The sequence below is a fragment of the Puma concolor genome, chromosome F2, assembly GCF_028749965.1.
Source record: "Puma concolor isolate L17-30 chromosome F2, mPumCon1.1.hap2, whole genome shotgun sequence".
Lineage (NCBI taxonomy): Eukaryota > Metazoa > Chordata > Mammalia > Carnivora > Felidae > Puma > Puma concolor.
Genome location: NC_141684.1, coordinates 7,875,760 through 7,897,315, shown reverse-complemented (window position 1 = coordinate 7,897,315; position 21,556 = coordinate 7,875,760). Strand labels below are relative to the sequence as shown.

The window sequence follows — 21,556 nt, the reverse complement described above, 5'->3', positions numbered from 1 at the left end:
GTGTCATGAGTTACATCAGCTGGGTCAGCAACTTACCAACTTCTTTCCTGGGACCCACAGGGGGCCACCCGTTTGGCAACGTGGAAACAAAGGCCTCAGAAAACAAAACTTAACTCTGAGTCAGGGTGACTAAGACTGGTGATTTCTATTTTATTCTACCAAACTTCATTCTTAAGATATGCTCACTAGTTGTGCTCAACTTACTAGTTGAAATCCACTGATTTCACAACTATCCAAATGGACCATGACCTAGGGACTGAAAAAACTGACCTGAGTGTTCCACATATATATACTTTTTCAAGTTTATTTATTTTGAGAGAGAGAGAGAGCCATGGGAGGGGCAGAGAGAGAGGGAAAGAGAGAGAGTGAGAATCCCAAGCAGGCTCTACACTGTCACAGTGCAGAGACTGATGTGGGGATTGAACTCACAAACTGTGAGATCGTGACCTGTGCTGAACTCAAGAGCCACCCAGCACCCCTACATATATTTTCTAATTTACTCGCCACAACCCCAAGGGGCAGGAGATGGTATCTAATTTTCACGTTATAGCTGAGAAAGCAGAGGCTCGGCAAACGCCCAAGATCACAGGGGTGGATACGAGGTCTGAACTACAGCACATCACAACCCAAAGCCCGTGGCACTTCATCACCGCCGGGTTCTCCTAAGTCTCCCCTGCACAAAGTCTGCACAGTGCCGTAAAAAGTGGGCTTGCTCCGGCAGCATCATTAACTGCCTCCCCTGACTGGCTCTCCACACGACCTGGATGCCAATACATCCTGGATGCTAAGTCACACCATCTGGTTGCTCAAGAGAAGGAGAGTCTGCAAGGAGAGACTATATTACATGTACTCACACCTTCTGATCATTGGGTGCATCATTAGCTAAGAAATGGTGGAGAGTAGGGGCGCCCGGGTGGCTCAGTCGGCTGAGCGTTCAACTTCGGCTCAGGTCATGATCTCGCGGTTCGTGGGCCCCACCCCGCGTTGGGCTCTGAGCCGTCAGTTCGGAGCCTGCAGCCTGCTTCGGATTCTGTGTCTCCCTCTCTCTCTGCCCCTCCCCCACTCTCACTCTGTCTCTGTCTTTCGAAAAATGAATAAACATTAAAAAAAATGAAAAAAGAAAACAAGAAATGGTGTAGAGTCACAGAAATAGGAACTCAGCCAAATTATCCCAGACTCCTATTACAACTGGGATGGACCCGGATGGAGGCCCATTTGGGGGGACAGGGGGTCAATCTGAAATCTCCTTAATTTTGCACCGCATGGGAATCTGTGTTGAAAATGCATAAGTGTTGGGTCAAATGCAAAAGCCCAACCAGACTCTTGACACACCTGGCCCATCTCCCTGGGTCACAGGTAAGGGAACCAAGCCCCAGGCCGAGGTGAGGCCACACAACACCACTCTCCCAACTCAGGTACACCCTTCCCTGACCAGAGTCCTTGGCTCGGCACCTTTACGTCACAAAGCTCACTTGTGCTATCTTGTGGGACCCTCACCACGACCCTGAGAAAGCATGTATGTTTATATATATACCCAATACAGTCCCAGTGATTCACAGGAAACGCTGTCAATATCCTGGTGGGAATACAGAAGGCTTCCCCTTGGCGTGTGCTGCCTCTCTGCCTGCCTCTCTCGTGGCCAAAGCCTACTCATCAAGCTTGGAACCCCTCCTCCGGGCAGCCCTCTACCTCGGCCGGGACCTCTCTGGGGCGGAGTGGGAGGAGGAGAGCACTCTGTGTTCACCTCACTTCCCTCCCTCATTGCCCTACCGCCATTACTGTCCCCTTGCTTGTCCTCCCGTGCAACAAAGAGCACCTTGAAGACAGACCCCGGGTCTCACTCACATCCGAAGCCCCAACGCCCGGCACGTAGACTGTGGCGCCTCTGACCTGTGTCACGAGCTTCAGAGCAGCAGTAGCACATTTACCTTCAAAAGTGTCTCAGATGGGGGCTCCCATGAGGCTTAGTTGGTCAAGCATCTGGCTCTTGACTTCAGCTCAGGTCATTGTCTCACGGTTCGTGGGATCGAGCCCCGTGTCTGGCTCTGTGCTGACAGCGTGGAGCCTGCTTGGCATTCTCTCTCTCCCTTCTCTCTCTGCCCCACCCCTGCTCGCACACTCTCTCTCTAAACAAATAAACATTTTTTAAAAAGTGTCTCAAATGGAAGAACTGCAAATATTGGGGGGGAGGGGATGAGATCAAACATCAACAACGTCTAAGAAAACACGAGTGTTCATGAGAATCACGAGAACACCCTGTTTTTATAAGGTCAACAGAGCCACACTCCCTTACTCCCGCTCCTCTCTTGCAGTAACGTTCAGGGACGTTTCATTGTTGTGGCACAAGACACAGCACGGACAGTGTCAACACAGCCCCCGCTCTGATGGGACAAAGTGTACCCCCACCACGTTCCTTCCAACGGTGTGCAAGTGTCCCAGGGGCCCCTCAGAAGGACGTGGCTGCCGTTCATGACCCACCATGCAGTGTGGGCTAGTGACAGGAGCGTGGCTCACAGATAAGCACGCAGGCCTGAGCTCCGCCCACCCTGACGGCCAGCGTGATGGGGGGCAAGCTACCGAACGACCCCGCAGAGAGGGCTCCTGATCCGCCCCGGGGAGGAAATAATCCCACCCCCCGGAAGAGGTGTGAGAGTAAAGATTCGAGGGTCCAGACCACAGGACGAAAACAGAAACCGTTCCTTCCCTTCCCCAGCACCCACTTCCCCAGCTGCCTCAGGTGTCCACAGTAGAGAGAGAAGCCTCTCACAAGGAAGAGTCGCAACCACAGGGAGTTGGAAAGAGAAGCTTCTCTAAGTGCAGGATTATCAAGATAAAGGAAAGCACGTGAAATTGGGGCTTAAGATCTTAGGACGTGTTCCCGGCATGGCCCTGCTGACCCTGAGTACCAGCATCCAGAGGCAAGAAAAGCCTGGGCTGGACCTGGGTCCCTGTGACACACGCGACAGGCAAGGTAAATGGGCACAGGATAAACAGGCGGCCGCACACACTGCCGAGCTCTTTCCCAGCCTCCTCCTCGGGGTCGACCTTCAGCCTCCATTTCAAAGTCTCTCAGGGCAGAACAACAAGACCCAACGTGATAATTACAATAAGTAATAGCAATTGTTAACAGTCAACGGCACGTGGTGCCTACTCCACGTCAGGCATTGTTCTAAAACGTTTACGCATGTTCTCTCACTTCACCTTCCCCTGAGGATGGGTAAACCGAGGCATGGGGCAGTTACATGACTCATCCTGAAGTCGGATGCATGGTAAATGGGGGAGCCAGAGTTTAAAACACACGGTCTGGTTCCTGGTCTTCACTGCTACCCTCCAAGGCTGCCCCCAGCACCCTGTCCTCGCGTCGCCCTCACTCAGCTCCTGGCTTCATGTGCGTTTCTAGCAAAGTCATAGCCATGATTTCTGCCACCCTGGTTTTCTCCACCCTAAGATGGTACAGGAATCAACACCAATCTGACAGCTATTCTGGGAGGAAACAGAAGGGGGTGCCTTCATGCCCTATCCAGAAAGAGGGACAGAGAACATGTGCCAAGAGGTCCCAGGTCACATGTAGTAGCGAGCACACAGTCAACAGCACAATCACTGCTCCAGGTTCTTGCTCCAGAACTTTCCATGTTATCCTCCCAGTAACCCTAGGAGATCTATATACATACACAAACACATGCGTACATCTGTGTTCTGCATTTGCAGGCGTGTGTAATATACACACACGTATACGCGTGCGCACGTGTGAGTTTAACATGTGCAGTCTGTGCACGTACGTGTATACACGCGTGTGCGTGTGTGTGTATAAAATGGACATACACTGGGGCGCCCGGGTGGCTCAGTCGGTTAAGCATCCGACTTCAGCTCAGGTCATGATCTCGCGGTTCGTGAGTTCAAGCCCCGCGTCGGGCTCTGTGCTGACAGCTCGGAGCCTGGAGCCTGCTTCGGCTTCTGTGTGTCTCTCTCTCTCTCTCTCTCTGCCCCTCCCCACCTCGCACTCTGTCCCTCTCTGTCTCTCAAAAATGGATGAACGTTAAAAAAATTATTTTTTAAATGGACATATACTTTTTCATAGGTATTTTATACAGAAAGGCTACCAAATCTCAGAAAGGACAAGTGACTTGTCCCAATACCCACAGCCAGTGTGAGTGCTGGAGACAGTATCGGAACCCAGGCATCTAACCCTAAAGCATGACCCACCCACTATACCTACAGCACCCTGACTTCACCCTTAGTGACCAACTGCTATAGCATGGGTGATCTTTGTGCCCGAACAGAATGGAAGCAGGCCCAGCTTCTGAAGGCTCCTTCTGAGCCAAGCCGTCTGTGATATAAAAAGGAAAGCCATTAACGCGGAACCACGCCTGGGGCCAGCTGTGCCTCCTTTATCACGTGAACAAGGCTCAAACCACACTCGGGTGTCAGCCCCTTGAGTTACATGAGAATTTGCAAAACTAAACAGTCATTCATTGTGTTACTTTCCACCGAAGAATTAAACACACTTCACCATTATGAATATGGACAGCATCTTGGCTTAAATGATCGCCTTTCTGTTTTTAAATAAGAGCGCTTCACAGACAATCCCTCACAGAGAGTCGACAACAAGTAACACAAGAGGACACCAGCGTCATCGACATTTACTGCGCTCTCCCCGTGAACCAGACACTGCCCCCCGCCCCACGGGCACCACGGCATGTAACCTCTCAGCGGCCAGGGGCAGCCCTTCCTACTGCCACTCCTGCTGCTGATGATTCTTTACGATGTCCCTTAAGAAAGCCTTGCTTTAGTTCCACGCTGTAGCTCTTCCTTCTGGAGATTTTCTCTGATGCTGAACAGTGGGCCCAGAAAGCAAATCTGTTCCGCCTCATCATTTTGCAACGTATCTGAGACTCTGCCTGTGAAGGGGGTCCCAGGGCGAAGCCTCCTGGGAAGGACGCTCGCGTGCAGGGCTCACGGGGAAGCAGGGCACCTTCCCGTGCGCACAAAGGTTAGAAAGCAGGGGCAGCGGGGGCAGACAAGCTGCTGCCCGGGCTACTACTTACCAGTTCCGTGTGAACTTTAAGATGTGCCTGCAGCTTGTATTTATCTGGAGTTGAGTAGTTGCAGCCATCGGTGGGACACTTCAGCAGGACGTTACTGTGTTTCTGAATAACGTGACGTTTAAGGCAGTTTTTGGTGATGGAGGAATAATGGCACTGGGAGCAGTGATACAGGTGCTCCCGGGTGTGGGTGCGCACGTGCATGTCAAAGTGCACTTGGTACCAAAAAAGTTTGCCTAAAAAAATATCGTCACGTGAGAACAAGGAAGTTTCTTTCAGACTGAATTTGATTTTCTCATTATTATTTTTTTACTACTATATTTGTCTCCCTCTCCGGCTTGTCCGGGTCACCCTTCACGCTTTCCTCACTTCTGCCTGGAAATTGCTTTTTAGAGGCGGGAGGCTGTAAACTTTAAGGGTGCTACACTGTTTGCGTGACATCAGAGCTAGGACAGGAGGAAACAAATGTTTCCTGAGGACCAATTACAGCACCAGATGCTGCTGTGCACTTGCCTAAATCAGGGCCTCCGACCCCTGCCGACACCTGGGCCAGAGGTGGGCTCTCCCACCACCCGCGCTGCCAGCTCTCGGGGGAGCCTCAGGGGCCGTGCCTGCACGGACAGCTGCGAGGGCTCCAATCGGGGCTCTCTACAAGGAGCTGCAGAGAGAACAGGGCCACGACTCAAGCTACACTTTGAACTTGTCACGTGCCAGAAGAACCATTCTTCTTGGTTCAAGTTCCGGCAGCAGCCGTGAGAGAGACCGTGTGCCTGCCCCAGCTAGCACTGCTACCTGCCCCGCCATCCTGGCCACCTCCACAAATACGCCACATGCTACACTGTGACACAGGTGGCCGCCTCCTACTGTCTACAAATGATGAAGGACAGCTCGTTGACGAGTGGTTCTTTGCAAAGAGACACGAGCTCAAACCAAACACGAGGTGACCCAAAGCAGGCTGGGGACGGGCGGGGCTGTAGGGAACAAGCGCTCCGCCGGCTGCTTGCCCAGCGCTGCCCTCCTTACCGCAGTATTCACACTCCAGGTCCCCGTACACCTTCCGGATCCTCTCGCACAAGCCGGTGTTCATCCTTCTCTTCTGTAAGCCATCCAGGATCTTCATGAACGCACTGATGCCGGCCCGGTGCTCGGAGGCCGGACTGCAAGAGTCAGGCTGCGGCGGGGCCACGTCCCCTCCACCTGCTACCAGAGGAAGGTCCGAGGCCTCGCCTGGGTTTGACCTGAGACACCTACTAGGATCTGGTCCCTCGGACGGGACGGCAGCCATTTTCTGCCCTGCCTCTGGGGGGCTCTCGGCCCCCCGCGCGTCCAGGTTCGCTCCCGCACTTCCGGCCTTGGATGGCAGTGACGGGACTTCTTCACCCTGAGTCTGGGAGGAGGCTCCGCGCCGGGCGTCCAAGGTCTCCTCGGGGACGGTGCGAGCCTCAGCAGGGGAGGGATCATTTTTCAGTAAAAACTCCTCGGAGACCACCGCCTGCGGAGGAAGGTCCGAGGCGTCCGCGGCGGCTTCCAGCCCGCAGGGTGGCAGGGCGGCCCCCTGGGCCTGGGGGGCGGCCAAGTGCGCGGGCGGGGCGGGCTCCTGCGCGGCGGCCTCCGGCTCCTTCCCGGCCCCCTCGTCTGCCCCCTCGTCGGGCCCAGCATCTGCGGGGCAGGCCGCCCCCTTGGGCGCATTCACGCCCGGGAACACGAACTGCTCCTCCGCCAGCTGCGGCTGGCCCCCCAGCGCTTCCTGCTGGATGTCCCCGCCCGGCTCCAGGAGGCAGAAGCTCTGGTTGATGGAGCTGGTGAAGAGCCCGCCCTCCTGCGCCGCCCCGTGCGCCTCCCTGATGTGCGAGCGCAGCCGGATGGAGCTGACGAACTTCTTGAGGCACAGCGCGCACACGTACACAAACGGGTGCTTCCGCACGTGCAGCTCCAGCGCCTGGTACTTGGTGGCCCCGTGGCCGCAGAGCTCGCAGGCGAAGGGCCACTTGTCCCCGTGCACCAGCATGTGGCGGTCGCGGTCCAGCTCGTTCTTGAACTTGCGCTCGCAGATGTGGCAGTCGTACAGCAGCTGCCGCTTGCCCTCCCTGGTGAGCAGGCAGAGCTCGTCCAGGGCCTCCTGCACCTTCCGGTCCTGCGGGTCGTGCGCGTGCCGGACGTGCTTGATGAGGTTCTTGACGTCGGAGTACTTCTTCTTGCAGAAGCGGCAGTGCTGCTTGACCTTCTTGTGCACGCGCTCCACGTGCACCTTCAGGTGCCCTTTGCTCAGGCAGGTGAAGGCGCAGTAGTCGCAGGCGAACTTCTCGCCCGTGTGCTTGCGCAGGTGCACGTTCAGGTTGGCCTTGATGGCGCTGGCGTAGCTGCACTGGGGGCACTTGTACGGCTTCTCGTTGGTGTGGATCCTCAGGTGCGCCTGCAGCGAGTGCTTGAACTTGAACACCTTGTTGCAGTACTCGCAGGTGAAGATCTTGAGCTGGGTGGGCCCTAGCCTGGAAACAGACGACAGCACCGTTACCCTTGGAGACGCCGCACCTCCCTAAGGACCGTGAACTCCTTCTTGGGAACCGAACGCCAAAGGCTCAAAGTGACCCAAACGGCCCTGAGGCTGGACGGAGGCATTCATTCGGCAATAAGCGGGACCGACCAGAAGGCCGAGTATGGACCAGGCGCGTACAGAGACTGGAGCTCACGGTCTGGGGGAGGGGAGACAGGTGAGCACATGCTTGCACGACAGTGGGGCAAGTGTTGATGGGAACATGTGCGGGGGCGGGGGGGGGGGGAGGAGAGAGAAAGAGACATCTAACCTGGATTCAGGTAGTTGGGAAACTTGCTAAACAGGAGATGTCTGAGTTGAGGCTTGCAGAACGAGAAGAGGGAGGCAAGAGGAGAAAGAGGGAAGAGGGATGTGTCACTCACAACGTACACAACAACCAGCTGTGCTCCAAAGCTGACCTGTACGTCTTCTGGCTACATGACCCGTCATTAACGGAACGAGCTCCGTCGGCTCCGTGAGACCAGACACAATCTGCTTGGGTTTGTCCACCGGCTTCAACAAGCCAGACTTGCTTGTTCATTCAACCAGCTCGTCCCTTGCTGCCACCCGTCAGTGAAAGACCCGCGTCCCTACGTCCTCCCAGGGCAAGTGAACGGGCCTATCTGACTGGTCACCTGGACCTCATGAGCTGAGCTCCAACTTTCCCCTTCTGGCAAGGACGGTCTGCCCGTGAACAGCAAGTGGTACAGTGAGTGCTTAGCTAGGTGGGCATGCGTGGGCCTGGCCAGCAGCGGTCAAGGACTGCAGGTGAGGCAGGTGCCCAGGAACGGGAAGCCCCGTGCTGATGAGCACCACGCCGTGCCCCCCGCAACTCCATCAGTAACAGAGCTGATGCTCCAGTCTCCATCGTCCTCCTCCTTTACCACGGCTAATTTAGAGCTGAGACGGGGAAAAGAGGGCTGCTGTTCAACTGCCGTTTATTAACCTCATGAATAATTTATTAATGCTTGTCATTTATGAATACCTGCCGGTGTGTTTCAAGCGCTGTGTCAGATTTTGTGTGTGTGACGGAGAATAAAAGCATGGTCTGCCTCATGGATCCTTTCCCTTTCAATATGGCCATGTGTATGAGATGGTAATAACAGCTAATAATCACTAAGGATGTGTGAACTGCCCAACCCTACACTGACTATATTTATTTCTAGCCTCGTTACACCCATTTTGCAGATGACAAAACTGAGTCTGTGCCCAACATCATACAGTTAGTAAGCGGTGACGCCAGGATTTGACCCCAAGCAGACTGTCTGCCTCTAGAGCCTGCGTGTTCCTCCTCCTCCTCTATAATGCCAGCAAACACCACATACACCAGTCCCCCTCCCCAAAGTAATTGTATACACAGAGAAAGTCCCCGGTACGGGACTTCCAGTGCCGTTGGAATAGCCCTGCCTTGTTTCTGAAGCCAGTGAATGATGGCCACTCAAGTACTATAGCATGCACCAGGGACAGGAATTGACAGATGACACACAGGCAGGTGAGGCCTCCTCTCCTCTGTACCTATACTCCCGCTGGACAGTATGTCGAGGTTGTCCATGAAGGTCCTCAGAAACACTGATAATCTCACTCAATGCTCTTGACCAGAGCCCATTAAGCTGTATCCACAGGAACTGCAAAATCTGTATATATGGAACTACCCATTCAACTATGCTTGATCAACATAGGTTGCCTTGTCTTTAAATTAAAAATATTTAAATCGATTGTAGTTCATAAACACCAGAGGGTACAATTCACATAATGTAATTAAAATATTCAAATTTGAAAGTTAGCACTCTGCCTGCATGCTAAACCCAAGGCTAATGTCAGGAAACTAATTTGGATCTTTCTCAAATGACAAAGAAATCCAGAAGGTGATAGATTTTATTGTTATCAAGAACACTGGAGAAAGAAACCCAAGATTCAAAACGTTAATTAAATAAACAAATCACAGTACTTTCTCCTCTAATGCAAGATCTAAATGGTCTTAGGAGAATCTTTGGCTCTGACTTTTTTTTTGTATTATTACACAGAAACCTGATAAAGCCCTCCGTGCCCTGTTTCCTGCCAAGGGGAATGAATCTGACGAAGATTCCAAGAAGCCTACGTCAGACTCTCAAGCGCAAGCCTTACTCACTAGGACCGTGAACTGACACACAGGGCCACAGTGTCCATATGACGGTTTTTAAATTACTTCACTCCAAATGTTCCCCATGCTGGGAGAGAAGCACTCTTACCAGTGCATTTTAGGAAGTTATTCACTTCTGGGAATCAATTAAAGGAAAGAATACAAAAGGTACTCGAACAAAGGTGCTCATAGTGAAAAGCTGCTTGAAGGTCCCAACATAGGGAACTAGTTTGTTAGCACATCTGTTTCTTTCATTCATTCACTCATTCATTCATTCATTCATTCATTCATTCATTCATTCATTCAAAACAAGGATTCCAGGCACTGGGGACACAAGAGGAACAAAAACAAACACAACTCATTCTCTCCTGCAGCTCACTTTGTGGAGGAGGTGACAGGCCAGACTAACAACCACGAAAAGGAGCAGATAAGGACTACTGCTCCCTGGTGTGATGGGAAAAGGCAGGATCCTCCATGAGCCCAGATCAGGACCCACCCCAGGCAGGCTGTCCCGAACACTGGGCACTTGAGCAGAGAGCTGAAGGGTGAACGGGATAACCAAGCCAGGGAACGGGGAGGCATCCGAAATGAGGAAGAGGCATTTGCAAGGAGAGGTCAAGGAAGTACAAAGGGCCCGGATGGCTGGAACACCTGCTGGGGCCCAGAGACCACAGGGAGCACACGAGGGGACAAGGCTAGAGAAGAGGCAGCCATGGAAGGCCCTGTAGCCAAGTTCTTCTAACATCTGTGAGGTCTTACAGGATACAATCAGATGGGCCATTTTACCAGGTCTTATTCGCTTTGATGTGAAGAGCTGAGGAGATTACAGAACATCCTCGTGACGTTATAGCGCCATCACCACAAAATAATTTGTGAATAACGTGAGTAACGGAGGAAAGTAAGAAGTACAGTGAGTAGGTCTTAAAGCAAGATATAAAATTGCATATGAAATATAAACTCCATTTTATAAAACATACGGGCCCAAAAAAAGGCTGGAAGGAAACACATTAAAAATATTAACAGTGGTGGGGCGCCCGGGTGGCTCAGTCGGTTAAGCAGCCGACTTCAGTCCAGGTCATGATCTCACAGTTTGTGAGTTTGAGCCCTGCGTCGGGTTCCTTGCTGACAGCTCAGCCTGGAGCCTGCTTCAGATTCTGTGTCTCCCTTTCTCTCTGTCCCTCCCCACTCACACTGTGTCTCTCTTTCTCAAAAATAAACATTAAAAAAATATATATACGTGTATATATATAGATACATATTTATGCATCTATATAGATACATATGTATACATATATGTATATCTATGTATATACATATCTATATATCTACATATACAGATATGTATATATATATAAACAGTGGTTATAGTACAGTAGTGTGATTACAAATGATGTTTTTTCTTACAGTTTTCTGGACTTCAAAAATTTTCTACAGCAAGCACCAGTGTCATATTGGTGTGAAAACCTAACTGATCTCTTGGTGTAACCTAGAAGTTTGTGTCTATATTTTACAAAGCAACATCATCATGCCAAAAAAAAAAAAAAAAGCCTCTTTCATAACAATTTTGTAATTTGTGCTATACTACTAGAATGCATGACAGCTGAAATACAGCCAAAACCTGTTGATTAAATATTGCATAGATTTGCTGGCTAACTAGATGACCAGTTAGCTGAACCCCTCCCCAGCAGATTTTGAAAGAGTGTGAAAATAATTAGCTAGGGTCTACAAATCAACTTAAGTTGACACCAGAATGTTCTTCAAACTTAATTCCATGACAGTTCTGCCAAAGGAATGAGTATTTTTACAACTTCATCAATAAATTCGGTTGCCCACAGCTGCAAGCACAGAGGACTGAGGCTACGAATTAATGAAGCATCCCACATGACACCATGTTCATATGGTTTATCATTTATTCTCACCACTAAACTAAGTCAGATTGTACTTGATGATCTTACGGCTGGAATAACAGGGGCTCAGAGGCACATCCGCTTGAGTCAGATACAACAGAGCAAAGGCTTCCTCCACGCAACAGGGCGTCTGTCCTGTTCTCTCTCATCCCCAGTGCCTGGCACATAACGGGCGTTTAATCTGTCGAGCTGAACCGTGGTAGAAAAGTCTAGAGCCAGTCCAGGTCTGTTTGGCACTAAAAGCTACGCTCTCTTCAAGAAAGCCTCATTTCCCCTCTTCTAGAAACAGAGGAAACCCACTGGCAACTGGCATTTTCTTTGTCTTTCGTCTCGGCTGGGAAAATGTTTGCAGAGCTCAGGTGCAGTTTGCTAACCCCCACCCCCACCCCAGCAGGTACCTATCACAGGTGGTGAGACGGAGACCCTGGGGAGGGTATAGAAAAGGCACCTGGGCATTCACTAAGGGCTGTCAACTGACCCAATGTGTGTGGAGGACGGTTTTCAATGTTGGTTACAGTTATAAGTTCTCTACTGTTTGAGACAGCAATTTCAATGCTAGCAATTCACCCCACAGGAAGTCGTGAAGAAGAACCGAAAGACGAAAGTCGGAGACCCTTGAGCACAACATTGCCCATCAAGCAAAACCTGGCTATACAAACTACAGTGCACCCTATTCAACAGCAGATACTTTTTTAAAACTATGTATCAAAAACATTTTTTAAGGTGTGGTAAGTTTTGTGTTTTTTTTTTTTTTTTTAATTTTATTTTTGGGAAAGACAAAGTGCGAGTGGGGGAGGGGCAGAGAGAGAGGGAGACACAGAATCAGAAGCAGCCTCCAGGCTCTAAGCTGTCAGCACAGAGCCCGATGCGGGGCTCGAACTCAGGGACTGCGAGATCATGACCTGAGCCAAAGTCAGACGTTTAACAAACTGAGCCACCCAGGTGTCCCTAAGGTGTGGTTAAGTTAAAAAAAAAAAGTTGATAACAATGCACTTGGTATTTTGTATTAGAAAAAAGTAACATAATTAAAGCACTATGTTTTAGTATATCACGAAAAAATTACAGTGGCAACAGTAGTTGCCTCTAGAAGAAGAACGATGGGTTACTTTGATTAACTACATCATCCAGGGTGAAGGAACTTTCCACAAGAAAATAACAAGGGTTACTTTTTTTAATTAAAAAAATTTTTTTAATGTTTATTTATTTTTGAGAGAGAGACAGAGTGTGAGCACGGGGAGGGGCAGAGAGAGAGGGAGACCCAGAATCCAAGGCAGGCTCCAGGCTCTGAGCTGTCAGCACAGAGCCCGACGCGGGGCTCGAACTCACAGACCGTGAGATCACGACCTGGCCCAAAGTCGGACACTTATCCAACTGAGCCACCCAGGCGCCCCAACAAGTGTTACTTTTGAAAATGGGGAGGGAATAAAGATTTTTTTTTTTCATTATAATATGTGCAACTTTAAAAATCAGCAAACTTGGGGCGCCTGGGTGGCTCAGTCCATTGTCTGACTCTTGATTTCAGCTCACGTCATGACCTCACGGTTCGTGAGTTCAAGCCCCACATGAGTGCAGAGCATGCTTGGGATTCTCTCTCTGCCCCTCCCCCCGACCTGTGCACATGTGCGCACATGCTCTCCCTCACTTTCAAAATAAATAAAAACCTTAAAAAAAATTTTTTTAATAAATAAATAAAAATCAGCAAACATACTAAGTAAGGCCTTACTTACACCTCTTTTTATTAAGGTTAAACATACGTCTGACGTAAGTAAACTGCTCCCCCTTCATTAAGCCAGTCGGTGCTCAGGTCCTAGAGCAAGTGAATCTGCCGTGCATTTCCCAGAAGCAACCCGGGCTCAGTCAACACACAGGCACCGTAATGGAGAGTCCAACTCCTGGGTTACATCAAGGAACCCATGTCCTCTACAACCCAGTCTGCAAACACAGTCCTGGGACGCTACCATGCTGGTCCTCTAGCCCCCACAGCCATCACCAGAATCCAGCTCTGGCTGAGGTCACACGGGACACACACTTTACCTGCTGGACTTCATGGGCTGCTCGTACGGCGTCTGCTGGATGGCGTACTCCTGGTACCCTCTCCGAGGCGCCAGGTCGGCCGGGGTGGCCTCGGGGTTTGCAGTGCCCGTCTCCGGGGGCCCGGCCTCCACTGGAACGATCTTGGTGGCACCTGACATGAAGCACAAGGCAGCACACATTGAAGGGGCACCGCGGAGGTCCCGGATCCCACCCCTTACGGGAGTGGAGCCCCAGAAGTGTTTCCTCACTGTATACAGTACCCTTACCAGCCACTGGTTTTCCTGCAGTTCACACGTTTAACGTGTGTGTGTGCATGTGTGTGTTGGGTGGGAAGGGCAAGTTTCCTAATAATCTACCAGAACACCTTTCTGAGGTAATTCCCTTTGATCTATGAAAAAGACCAAAACATGTAAGACGGGGACATACATACGTATGTGTTTACCTATCGGGTTTTATACAGGACCACCTGTAAGTGGTCCTGTATAAAGTAAATAAGGTAAATCCTGTATAAAGTAAATAAGGTAAATCCCGTATAAAGGTAAATAAGGTCCCGTATAAAGGCAAATAAGTGTAAAACCGCACCAAGACAGTATGGAGCAGTGGCATCGGCTGTGAACAGGAATCCGAGCTGCCAAGGGTCCAGTCCCAAACGTGGCATGACCTTACCATCAGCCTCCATTTCCACCCTAGCAAATGACGGGTCTGGAGTGGAAAACCTCAAGGGTCCCTCTGCTCGTGCAATTCTATCATGTGAAATGATCAAAGACCTTGCACAGCAGTGGACACGTCACACGTATGTGGACACACGCACATGCACGTATCCGGTGCAGTGAAGAAAAGGCTCCAATCTATCCCTGGATCTAGAACAGCAAACATCCATCACACTTCTACCCGCCTTGCAGAAATCTTGAAAGCCTACCGCCAATTTTAAAGACGCTGCTGTGGGAACTTCGTCTAGAGACGGCTGAAAACAGGAGCCACCCCTCTCCGAGGTTTCTCTTCCCAGACTGACACTGCTCTGAAGCAGGCTAGCGCAGATGAAGTGAGTTTCCAGAAGGTTCCTCTCGCCCAGTGTTTTTATTTCCTAATGATCATCGCACTCCGCATCCAAGTGTAAAGAGGCACTTATCTGGCATTTTCACCTTAAATAAGGAGTTACTATTTCCACTGGAAAGGACTGTTTAAATGGCTGCAGCTGCTCTTAAAATCCTACACTCGATTTTAAAATACATTTGACAACTAGCCCCCGAAATGGATAGGGAAAAAAACCATTATTATACTTTGGAACCTACTATCACATCATACTGCTTTTTGTCTGAAGTATCCCTTCCTGAAAGAGGCCTTTTTTAAAAAAAGGTAGTATAATATCTCCACAGGCTGCTTTATGTGAAAGGAAATGCAGACAGAAATCTCTAGCATTATAAACCATTTGATGGAGACACTAAAAATGCAGGACAGAAGTCAGGCGGAGGGAACCGGAGAACATGGGTTCCCGGGAGCGGGCTGCGTCCCTCTGGTCTCAGCAGGTCTGTCTCACACGGGAGACGCACCGCTCAACACAGTGCGCGGGGGGCACACCCAGGACAGGGACTGGGCCAGGGGAGCAAAGGAAAGACACGCTCCGTGGCCGCTGCTCCTCTGACCGTGTCTGCGGCAGCGACAGCAGCAGCCCCTGCCCGGGACCACAGGGTCCAAGCAGTGAGACTGCCCAGTATGGACTCACCACAACATTCTTCTCTGGCCCCGTCCCACTTGCTGTGCTCACCTGGAATAGCTTCGTGTGCCGTTAAAACCACACTTATGATGGGCTTCTTCACTCCGGAAACCTGCCCGGCCTCCTTTCCCGAGGAGATCTTCTGGACTTTCTCCGTCCTCTGTGTCCGCGGCCTCCTTGGAGTCTTTTCTCGATCATCCTCCTTATACTTCCTTTCCAGTTCAAGGTCAGATTCATCACCTGAAGGTCAAATAATACTGAGATGTATAAAATATCCTTTTATATCAGTGATAGAATTGGAGCGCGCACATAACCTTTTTATGCGACAGTAAAAGAAATATATGTGTGTGATATATACACTTGGGTTCTCACTGCTACGCAGGCCTCTCCAACACTTCAGGCATCGTCTTTGATTCTTCAGTCTCTCACCTGATTCAGTAAATTCGGTACTGAGGCCACAGGCCACCATCGAGGCACTGGGGATACAGTGTTGATAAACAGGCATGACCCCTCACCTTGTTTTCATGACGCCTACCAGACTTCAGAGTCATTAAGGAAGATAGAGTCTCCCAAGATTTATAGCCCAGGAAGAAATCATTCAAGCTACAATTACTAGGTACCCTCCGTGGGGGATACGAAGACCAGTAAGCCACAGACCCAGACCCTGCCCTCAAATGCCCTGCAGTCTGGTGGGGGCCGGGGGTGGGGAGGGGGGCAGTCAGCCGCGCGCCAAGTGAAATGCGAAGGGATGGTAGGATCCCCTCGAGAAGTCAGGAAAGGCTTTCTGGGGAACCAATCCTTCTGTTAACTGTAAACACAAGCGTCTGTGAAGTGATGGGAACGCTGGAGAACAGGTCACGCAAAAAGGGTGTGAAACAAAGGAGTGGGTATAGTAATAAAAATGGCAACATCCCATGGGGCGCCTGGGTGGCTCAGTCGGTTAGGCGTCCGACTTCGGCTCGGGTCATCGTCTCACGGTCCGTGGGTTCGAGCCCCGCATCGGGCTCTGTGCTGACAGCTTGGAGCCTGGAGCCTGTTTCGGATTCTGTGTCTCCCTCTTTCTCTGACCCTCCCCTGTTCATGCTCTGTCTCTCTCTGTCTCAAAAATAAATAAATGTTAAAAAAAAATTTTTTTTTTTTAAATGGCAACATCTCATTGTAAGAAAAGACAGCAAAGACAAGCAGGAAACCATTAGCTTAGCGTGCGTGCTGTGTGGCTATAGCTTCATGGAGAAGCAGGGAGGTGGAAATAAAACCAGTGGAGGGAGTGAAAGTTAGGTTCCAGAGGGCCCGAAGGCCCCCGAGAGGTCTGGGACCCTCCTTCAGGGAGAGCAGGGCAGGAAACTCCAGTGCCCACGGATGCCAGTCTAGCAGTGTGGGCAAGGGAAGCCGCCAAGCAGGACTCGGGTGACGGAGCACAGGCCCCAGCTGCGGCTGGGGCCACCCTGTCAGGTCTTAGGACAATGTCATCAAATCTTTGGGCTGTTCAGAAAGAGACTGGGAATTCCAATTTTTTACATGAAATCTTTAGATGCTTCAAGGTCGGCCCTAATCTAAAAGATCTTAAGACAATGGGAGAGCCAAGAGAAACACGTTTGCGGCCACATTTCACCCACAGCACCCCCCTGCCACCGAGGAAGGCAACGGTGAGCGACAGTTTATGTGGGAGGAGGGCTAACCCGTATCTGTGCTTTAAATATCTGCCGCCACTGGGGAGGGTGAACTGGGTGGGTTGAAAGGACACTTAAACCCACTGAAGAACGGAGACACCAGCCACAGAAGGAACGGTGGCCGACATCGCACGGCGACACTTGGCAGTAGCCTGAGGGGGAAGAAAGACTTCAACACCAAAGTGAGGAATAAAAGGACGCGTGATCGCTTGAATGCATGCGGTTCCGGATTCCAGAGGAGATACAGGAAGGAAGGGGAAGGAGTTTTCGGTCTTGGAATCACACACAGACCTGAACTAACCTGCCCGAGAATCCCTTCTTCGGGACGTCATGACAAGTGGAAGGAACACAGCCCTTTGGCAGAGACACACGCGGGGCGGGTGCATGGCTGCAGGACAGACGCACAGGCGGACGGACAGTAGGGCCCCGGAAAGCGATGGCATGGGGCATCACGCAGGTGAGGTCGGAACCATGCAGTGATAAGGCAGAAGCTGGAGAAAATGGGAGAAACCAAAGGGGAGACGGCCTGAGGCAGCTCCGTACGTCCCTGCTTCCCACGATGCAGGTCGGCCGACAGCCAGACCTGCACATAAACGTACCAACCAACGGGACAAGATACAATGTGGAGACACAAACTCTTGGGGAAGGCTGCTGGGGGGAGGAAAGCGCTCCCAAGATGACGCCAGGAAAAAAACGTGGCTAATGGGGCAGACTGATCAAGACAAACACTTACGTTTGTCCCCATAGACCAAGTACTTGGAACATGTTTCAACCTGGTGGAAGCAGTCTTAGGGAATTTAATGGACCGGAGCAGGTCCTTAGTCACGTAATTAGCGTCAGTACTAAGCCTGTTAACATTGAAGTGAAGAGAAAAACCAGCAGATGAGATCGTGAATCACACAGACTGTGCATTACTCTCCAAGGCCAAAGGGGAGAAGTCAAGGACCATCATACAGGTCCACCCCTTGAAGAGCAAGACGACCCCTGAGGAGCAGAAGAAACAGGGCAAAACGAGTGACCTGCGAAGTCACTGCCAGTGCTTACATCCTGTGACGTCTGACCTGCATCAGGCCTGACGGGAATGTTTTTAGATCATTTTTTAGTGGCTGTATTAAAAACATTTCAGAGAGCCTAAAGTTGCCTGCGTCACAGTCACGTGGGTGACACGTGTGCATAAGCAACAGGAGAATATACTGGATGCTATGAAGAGGCAAGAACGACTTACCAAGGGACTGTTTGCATTTAAAATCATGCTTCACTTTATAAACAGACTCACCAAGGGATACAGTTCAATTCATGAGCGACACAGCAGGAAGAGATATGTTCACGTACGACAACAACAAGAGCAGCACCCTGTGAATTTGAGCCTACCATAAGCAGAACCCGGGTTAACAGCACGAATCAACTTAAAAAACCAAAAGTACGCACACAGCGTTAGCCCGCACAAGCAGAAGGGAGCTCCTGGCTGTGCCTCGGATAAGCTAGATCCTGACTCTGCTGTCGGCATCCTATGTTGGAACGCACTGCAGAGCTGAGCACCATGAGGATGGTGGACGGAGCACATAAGGATCTGGAAGAGCCTGGGTTGGCCCAGGGGGAGAAGGGGAAAGGGTAAGAATCTCACCTCCCCCATCAGTGCCCTCGCTCCGGCCACCAGACCCACCCCCGGTGCCCGTGCCTGCCTCAAGGGCAGTGCCCCTCCCGCTCCGGGGACAGCCACCCGGCCGCTGGGGCTACAGGACCTCAGTGTGGCGAAGGGGGTCTGGGGGAGAGGCTGCCAGGGGGCTTCTGGGAGCAGCTTTCTTCCCTAAGAAGAAAGAAACGTCCCTCTTCTTCGGCCAGGCATTGCCGTGTGCACTGCTTGGAACAGAGGTAAACACCCAGGAACTACAGGAGAGCAAGCGAAGACGGGTCGATGCCTCGAGGATCTCAAAGGGAAACACGGCCCCTGAGACTGTAATGGCGGCTGAGCCCGCCCTGGAACCACTGGTCCCCAGATGCCTCTTTACCCCAATGAACAGCCATCCTCATCCTCAAACACGTCTTCAGTTGGTGCCTCTGCTAAAAGTCATCTTGACTGACACACCTCCAAACCATTCTCCTTCCTGATCCCAGAGTGAATCGCTTCAAAATTCACATCTGTCCCTGTCACTGCCCCCCCTTCAAACCCTTCCATGGCTTCCCTCCCGTCTGCCCTAGGAGAAAGTACTAGATAAAGCACTCCAAGATCTGCCATAAATCTTCTCTCTCCTGTGACCCCTGAACCCTCAAGGCCATGACTCAAATACACACCCACGAGTACTTACTGCTCACCCCTTTGGGCTACAATACTGGGTGACAAGTTGACCAAATACCCCTCTGTACCTTGCACACAGGTAACACACAACACCCCCACGTCACATCCTCTGCTTGTCCGAATGGCAAACTGAAAGGCACACACACGCACGCACATAACCAACATACCACTACAGCAATGGCTGGACTTCCCATACTGCTTTGCGTTTTTCTATTCAGATGCCTCACTGTGCTGCGACTCTCCTGCAGGATGGGTCCATGCCTCCTTATTTTATGAGCCTGACATAGGCCTGTAGCAGAGAAAGGGCCTACCCTAGGGGACAAAGGAGACCTGCAAGGCTGTGCTCCAAAAAGCCAGGCGAGAACCAGTGGGTACAAGTCAGCAACAGATTTCAGCAGAAGAGAGAAATTTCCAGCAGTCAGAGCTGTCCAACATGGAAAGGGTGGTTTTTGGTGATGCATTTCCGATGACGGTTTTCAAGGAAGCTTCAGATACCATTTGTCACACTGTGGGGAAGAGTCTGCAACACCTGGGAAATCAGACTAGGCAACGTTTGCATCTCTAAATTCGAAGCCCCTCCCAGGGAGATAGAGCCTCTCCTTGAGGAGCATGGCTGTAGAAAGGAGGCGCCAGGGAGAAAAGGGTTGGAGGAATGAGCAATATGGGGCAGTGAAAGAAAAATATGAGTAAGACAGTGGGTGACGGAACACTATGCACCGTCCTCCCTCTTGGACGGACACCAGAGACCAGTTTGTGCTTTGTGCGAGTTCTGGTTCCCTGACTGAAATGCCAGTGGGGCTCTCGCTGTGTCCCCTTGGCCCACACCCGACTCTGGCAGCAGCTACAGAGGGCAGCTCACACTTACCTGGTCTTCCAGCATCCCACCTCTGCTGCACAGGGTGTCCTTTGGCGTCCTAGCTGAGCCCCTGCAGCCCAGAAGTGAAGATGGTTCAATATGGCGGAGGGCAACCCTCAACCAATGAGGGATGGGAGCCAACACACGACCACTCTGGGCTCCTGACTTGGGTGGACAATTCTGGAAGCCATCTGAAGCTTCAAGATTCTGGAAGAGCCGAGGTTTCACTGACTGAAGGAGTGAGCCCAACAACAAACACTTGGCTCTCTTCCGTCCCTATGGCACCTCCCCACTCCCTCACTTCTGCTGCCTGGGATCACCATCCCATAAACTGTCCACAGCCAAGGCTGCATCTGGGGGAACAGATGCTAAGATACTCCCCATTGAAGACTTCCCCAAATGTACATCCTTCATCAATTCTCTGTGGCCTCACCCAACATGGAACCACAGCCCATTCAGCCACATTCCATTCTCGAGAGCTGCCAAAGATTCTTTTCCCATGGACTCGGGCACCACACGGTGAGCACTGTCCTCAGCAGCCTTGGGAATGATTCTTGGGGATGATGTGACATGATCCCTTGGGCACTGGAGCACTATGGAAAGAACAAGGCTCCCACAGAAAAAGCAGCATATGCATTCAGGGAGGAGCAAATAACTCCAGGTAAAACATCATGCATAAGAGGGGCAAGCCGGTAGGCTGAATAAAGACCGGCAGACACAGGCCACAACCCTGGACGCTACCCAGAGATTCCGGGCTACGAACACAGACGTCTACATGGAGAAATCCTGGGTTGTCTGTGGCGTCCCCGGAAGCCATGCGTCTTTCAGCCCCCGGCCCGGCTCTATCATGGCCGGCACTACCACCTAGTTTTCATTCCCAGCCACAGCTCTGGCACACAGTAGGTGCTCACCTTTTATCTGTGGAAAGTGGCACTAGGCACGTCTGAGGGTCTCCCCACTTCCTCCCCTGCCGCCTGCTTCTCAAGTCTCCCTCCATCCAGTCTCCTGTTGTTTCTGGATGTGACGTGTAGCATTTGTGCAGCATGGCGGGGGCGGGGGGGGGGCGGGTCCTGGTTCCCAGTCTCTGACGGTAAAATCATAGGCGGGCCCTACGGCCGACATCACGGGTCCTCTGGGAGTCGAGAGAGGAGAAAGCTCCAAGACCTCACGAGGAAACTTCCCTAAGAAGTCCCGGCTCTCAGCCCACATTCGCCACCCAGTCTCCCAGCACTGTCCTTCCTTCAGGCACAAACATGGAGACACTCGCTCCAGACCCAGCATTTCTGGAAGCCGAGGCAAATTAAACCACCAGGCTCCATGGACACGTTCACTTTTATTTTCAGGACTCCACCTGGCTACGGACTTGGGAGGGTCAAGTCAACCTT

At 51.4% G+C, this 21,556-nt stretch overlaps 1 protein-coding gene across 7 annotated transcripts in view; it reads right to left on the bottom strand.

Annotated features, from left to right (window-relative positions):
* ZFAT (zinc finger and AT-hook domain containing) overlaps positions 1 to 21,556 on the bottom strand; it is a 350,311-nt gene that overhangs the window by 169,541 nt on the left and 159,214 nt on the right. For 6 of the 7 annotated variants that reach the window (XR_015246882.1, XM_086695747.1, XM_086695746.1 and 3 more), the window contains 4 exons: positions 15,401 to 15,589; positions 13,636 to 13,786; positions 6,066 to 7,531; positions 5,046 to 5,278 (listed from right to left, as the gene is read on the bottom strand). Coding sequence is in view for 6 of the 7 variants with exons in the window: in XM_086695747.1 (XP_086551873.1) it covers positions 5,046 to 5,278; positions 6,066 to 7,531; positions 13,636 to 13,786; positions 15,401 to 15,589 (2,039 nt within the window). In the remaining variant the exon portion in view is untranslated. Of the gene's footprint in view, positions 1 to 5,045; positions 5,279 to 6,065; positions 7,532 to 13,635; positions 13,787 to 15,400; positions 15,590 to 17,320; positions 17,572 to 21,556 lie in introns of those variants that run through there. The other variant, XM_086695748.1, reaches the window with a different exon arrangement.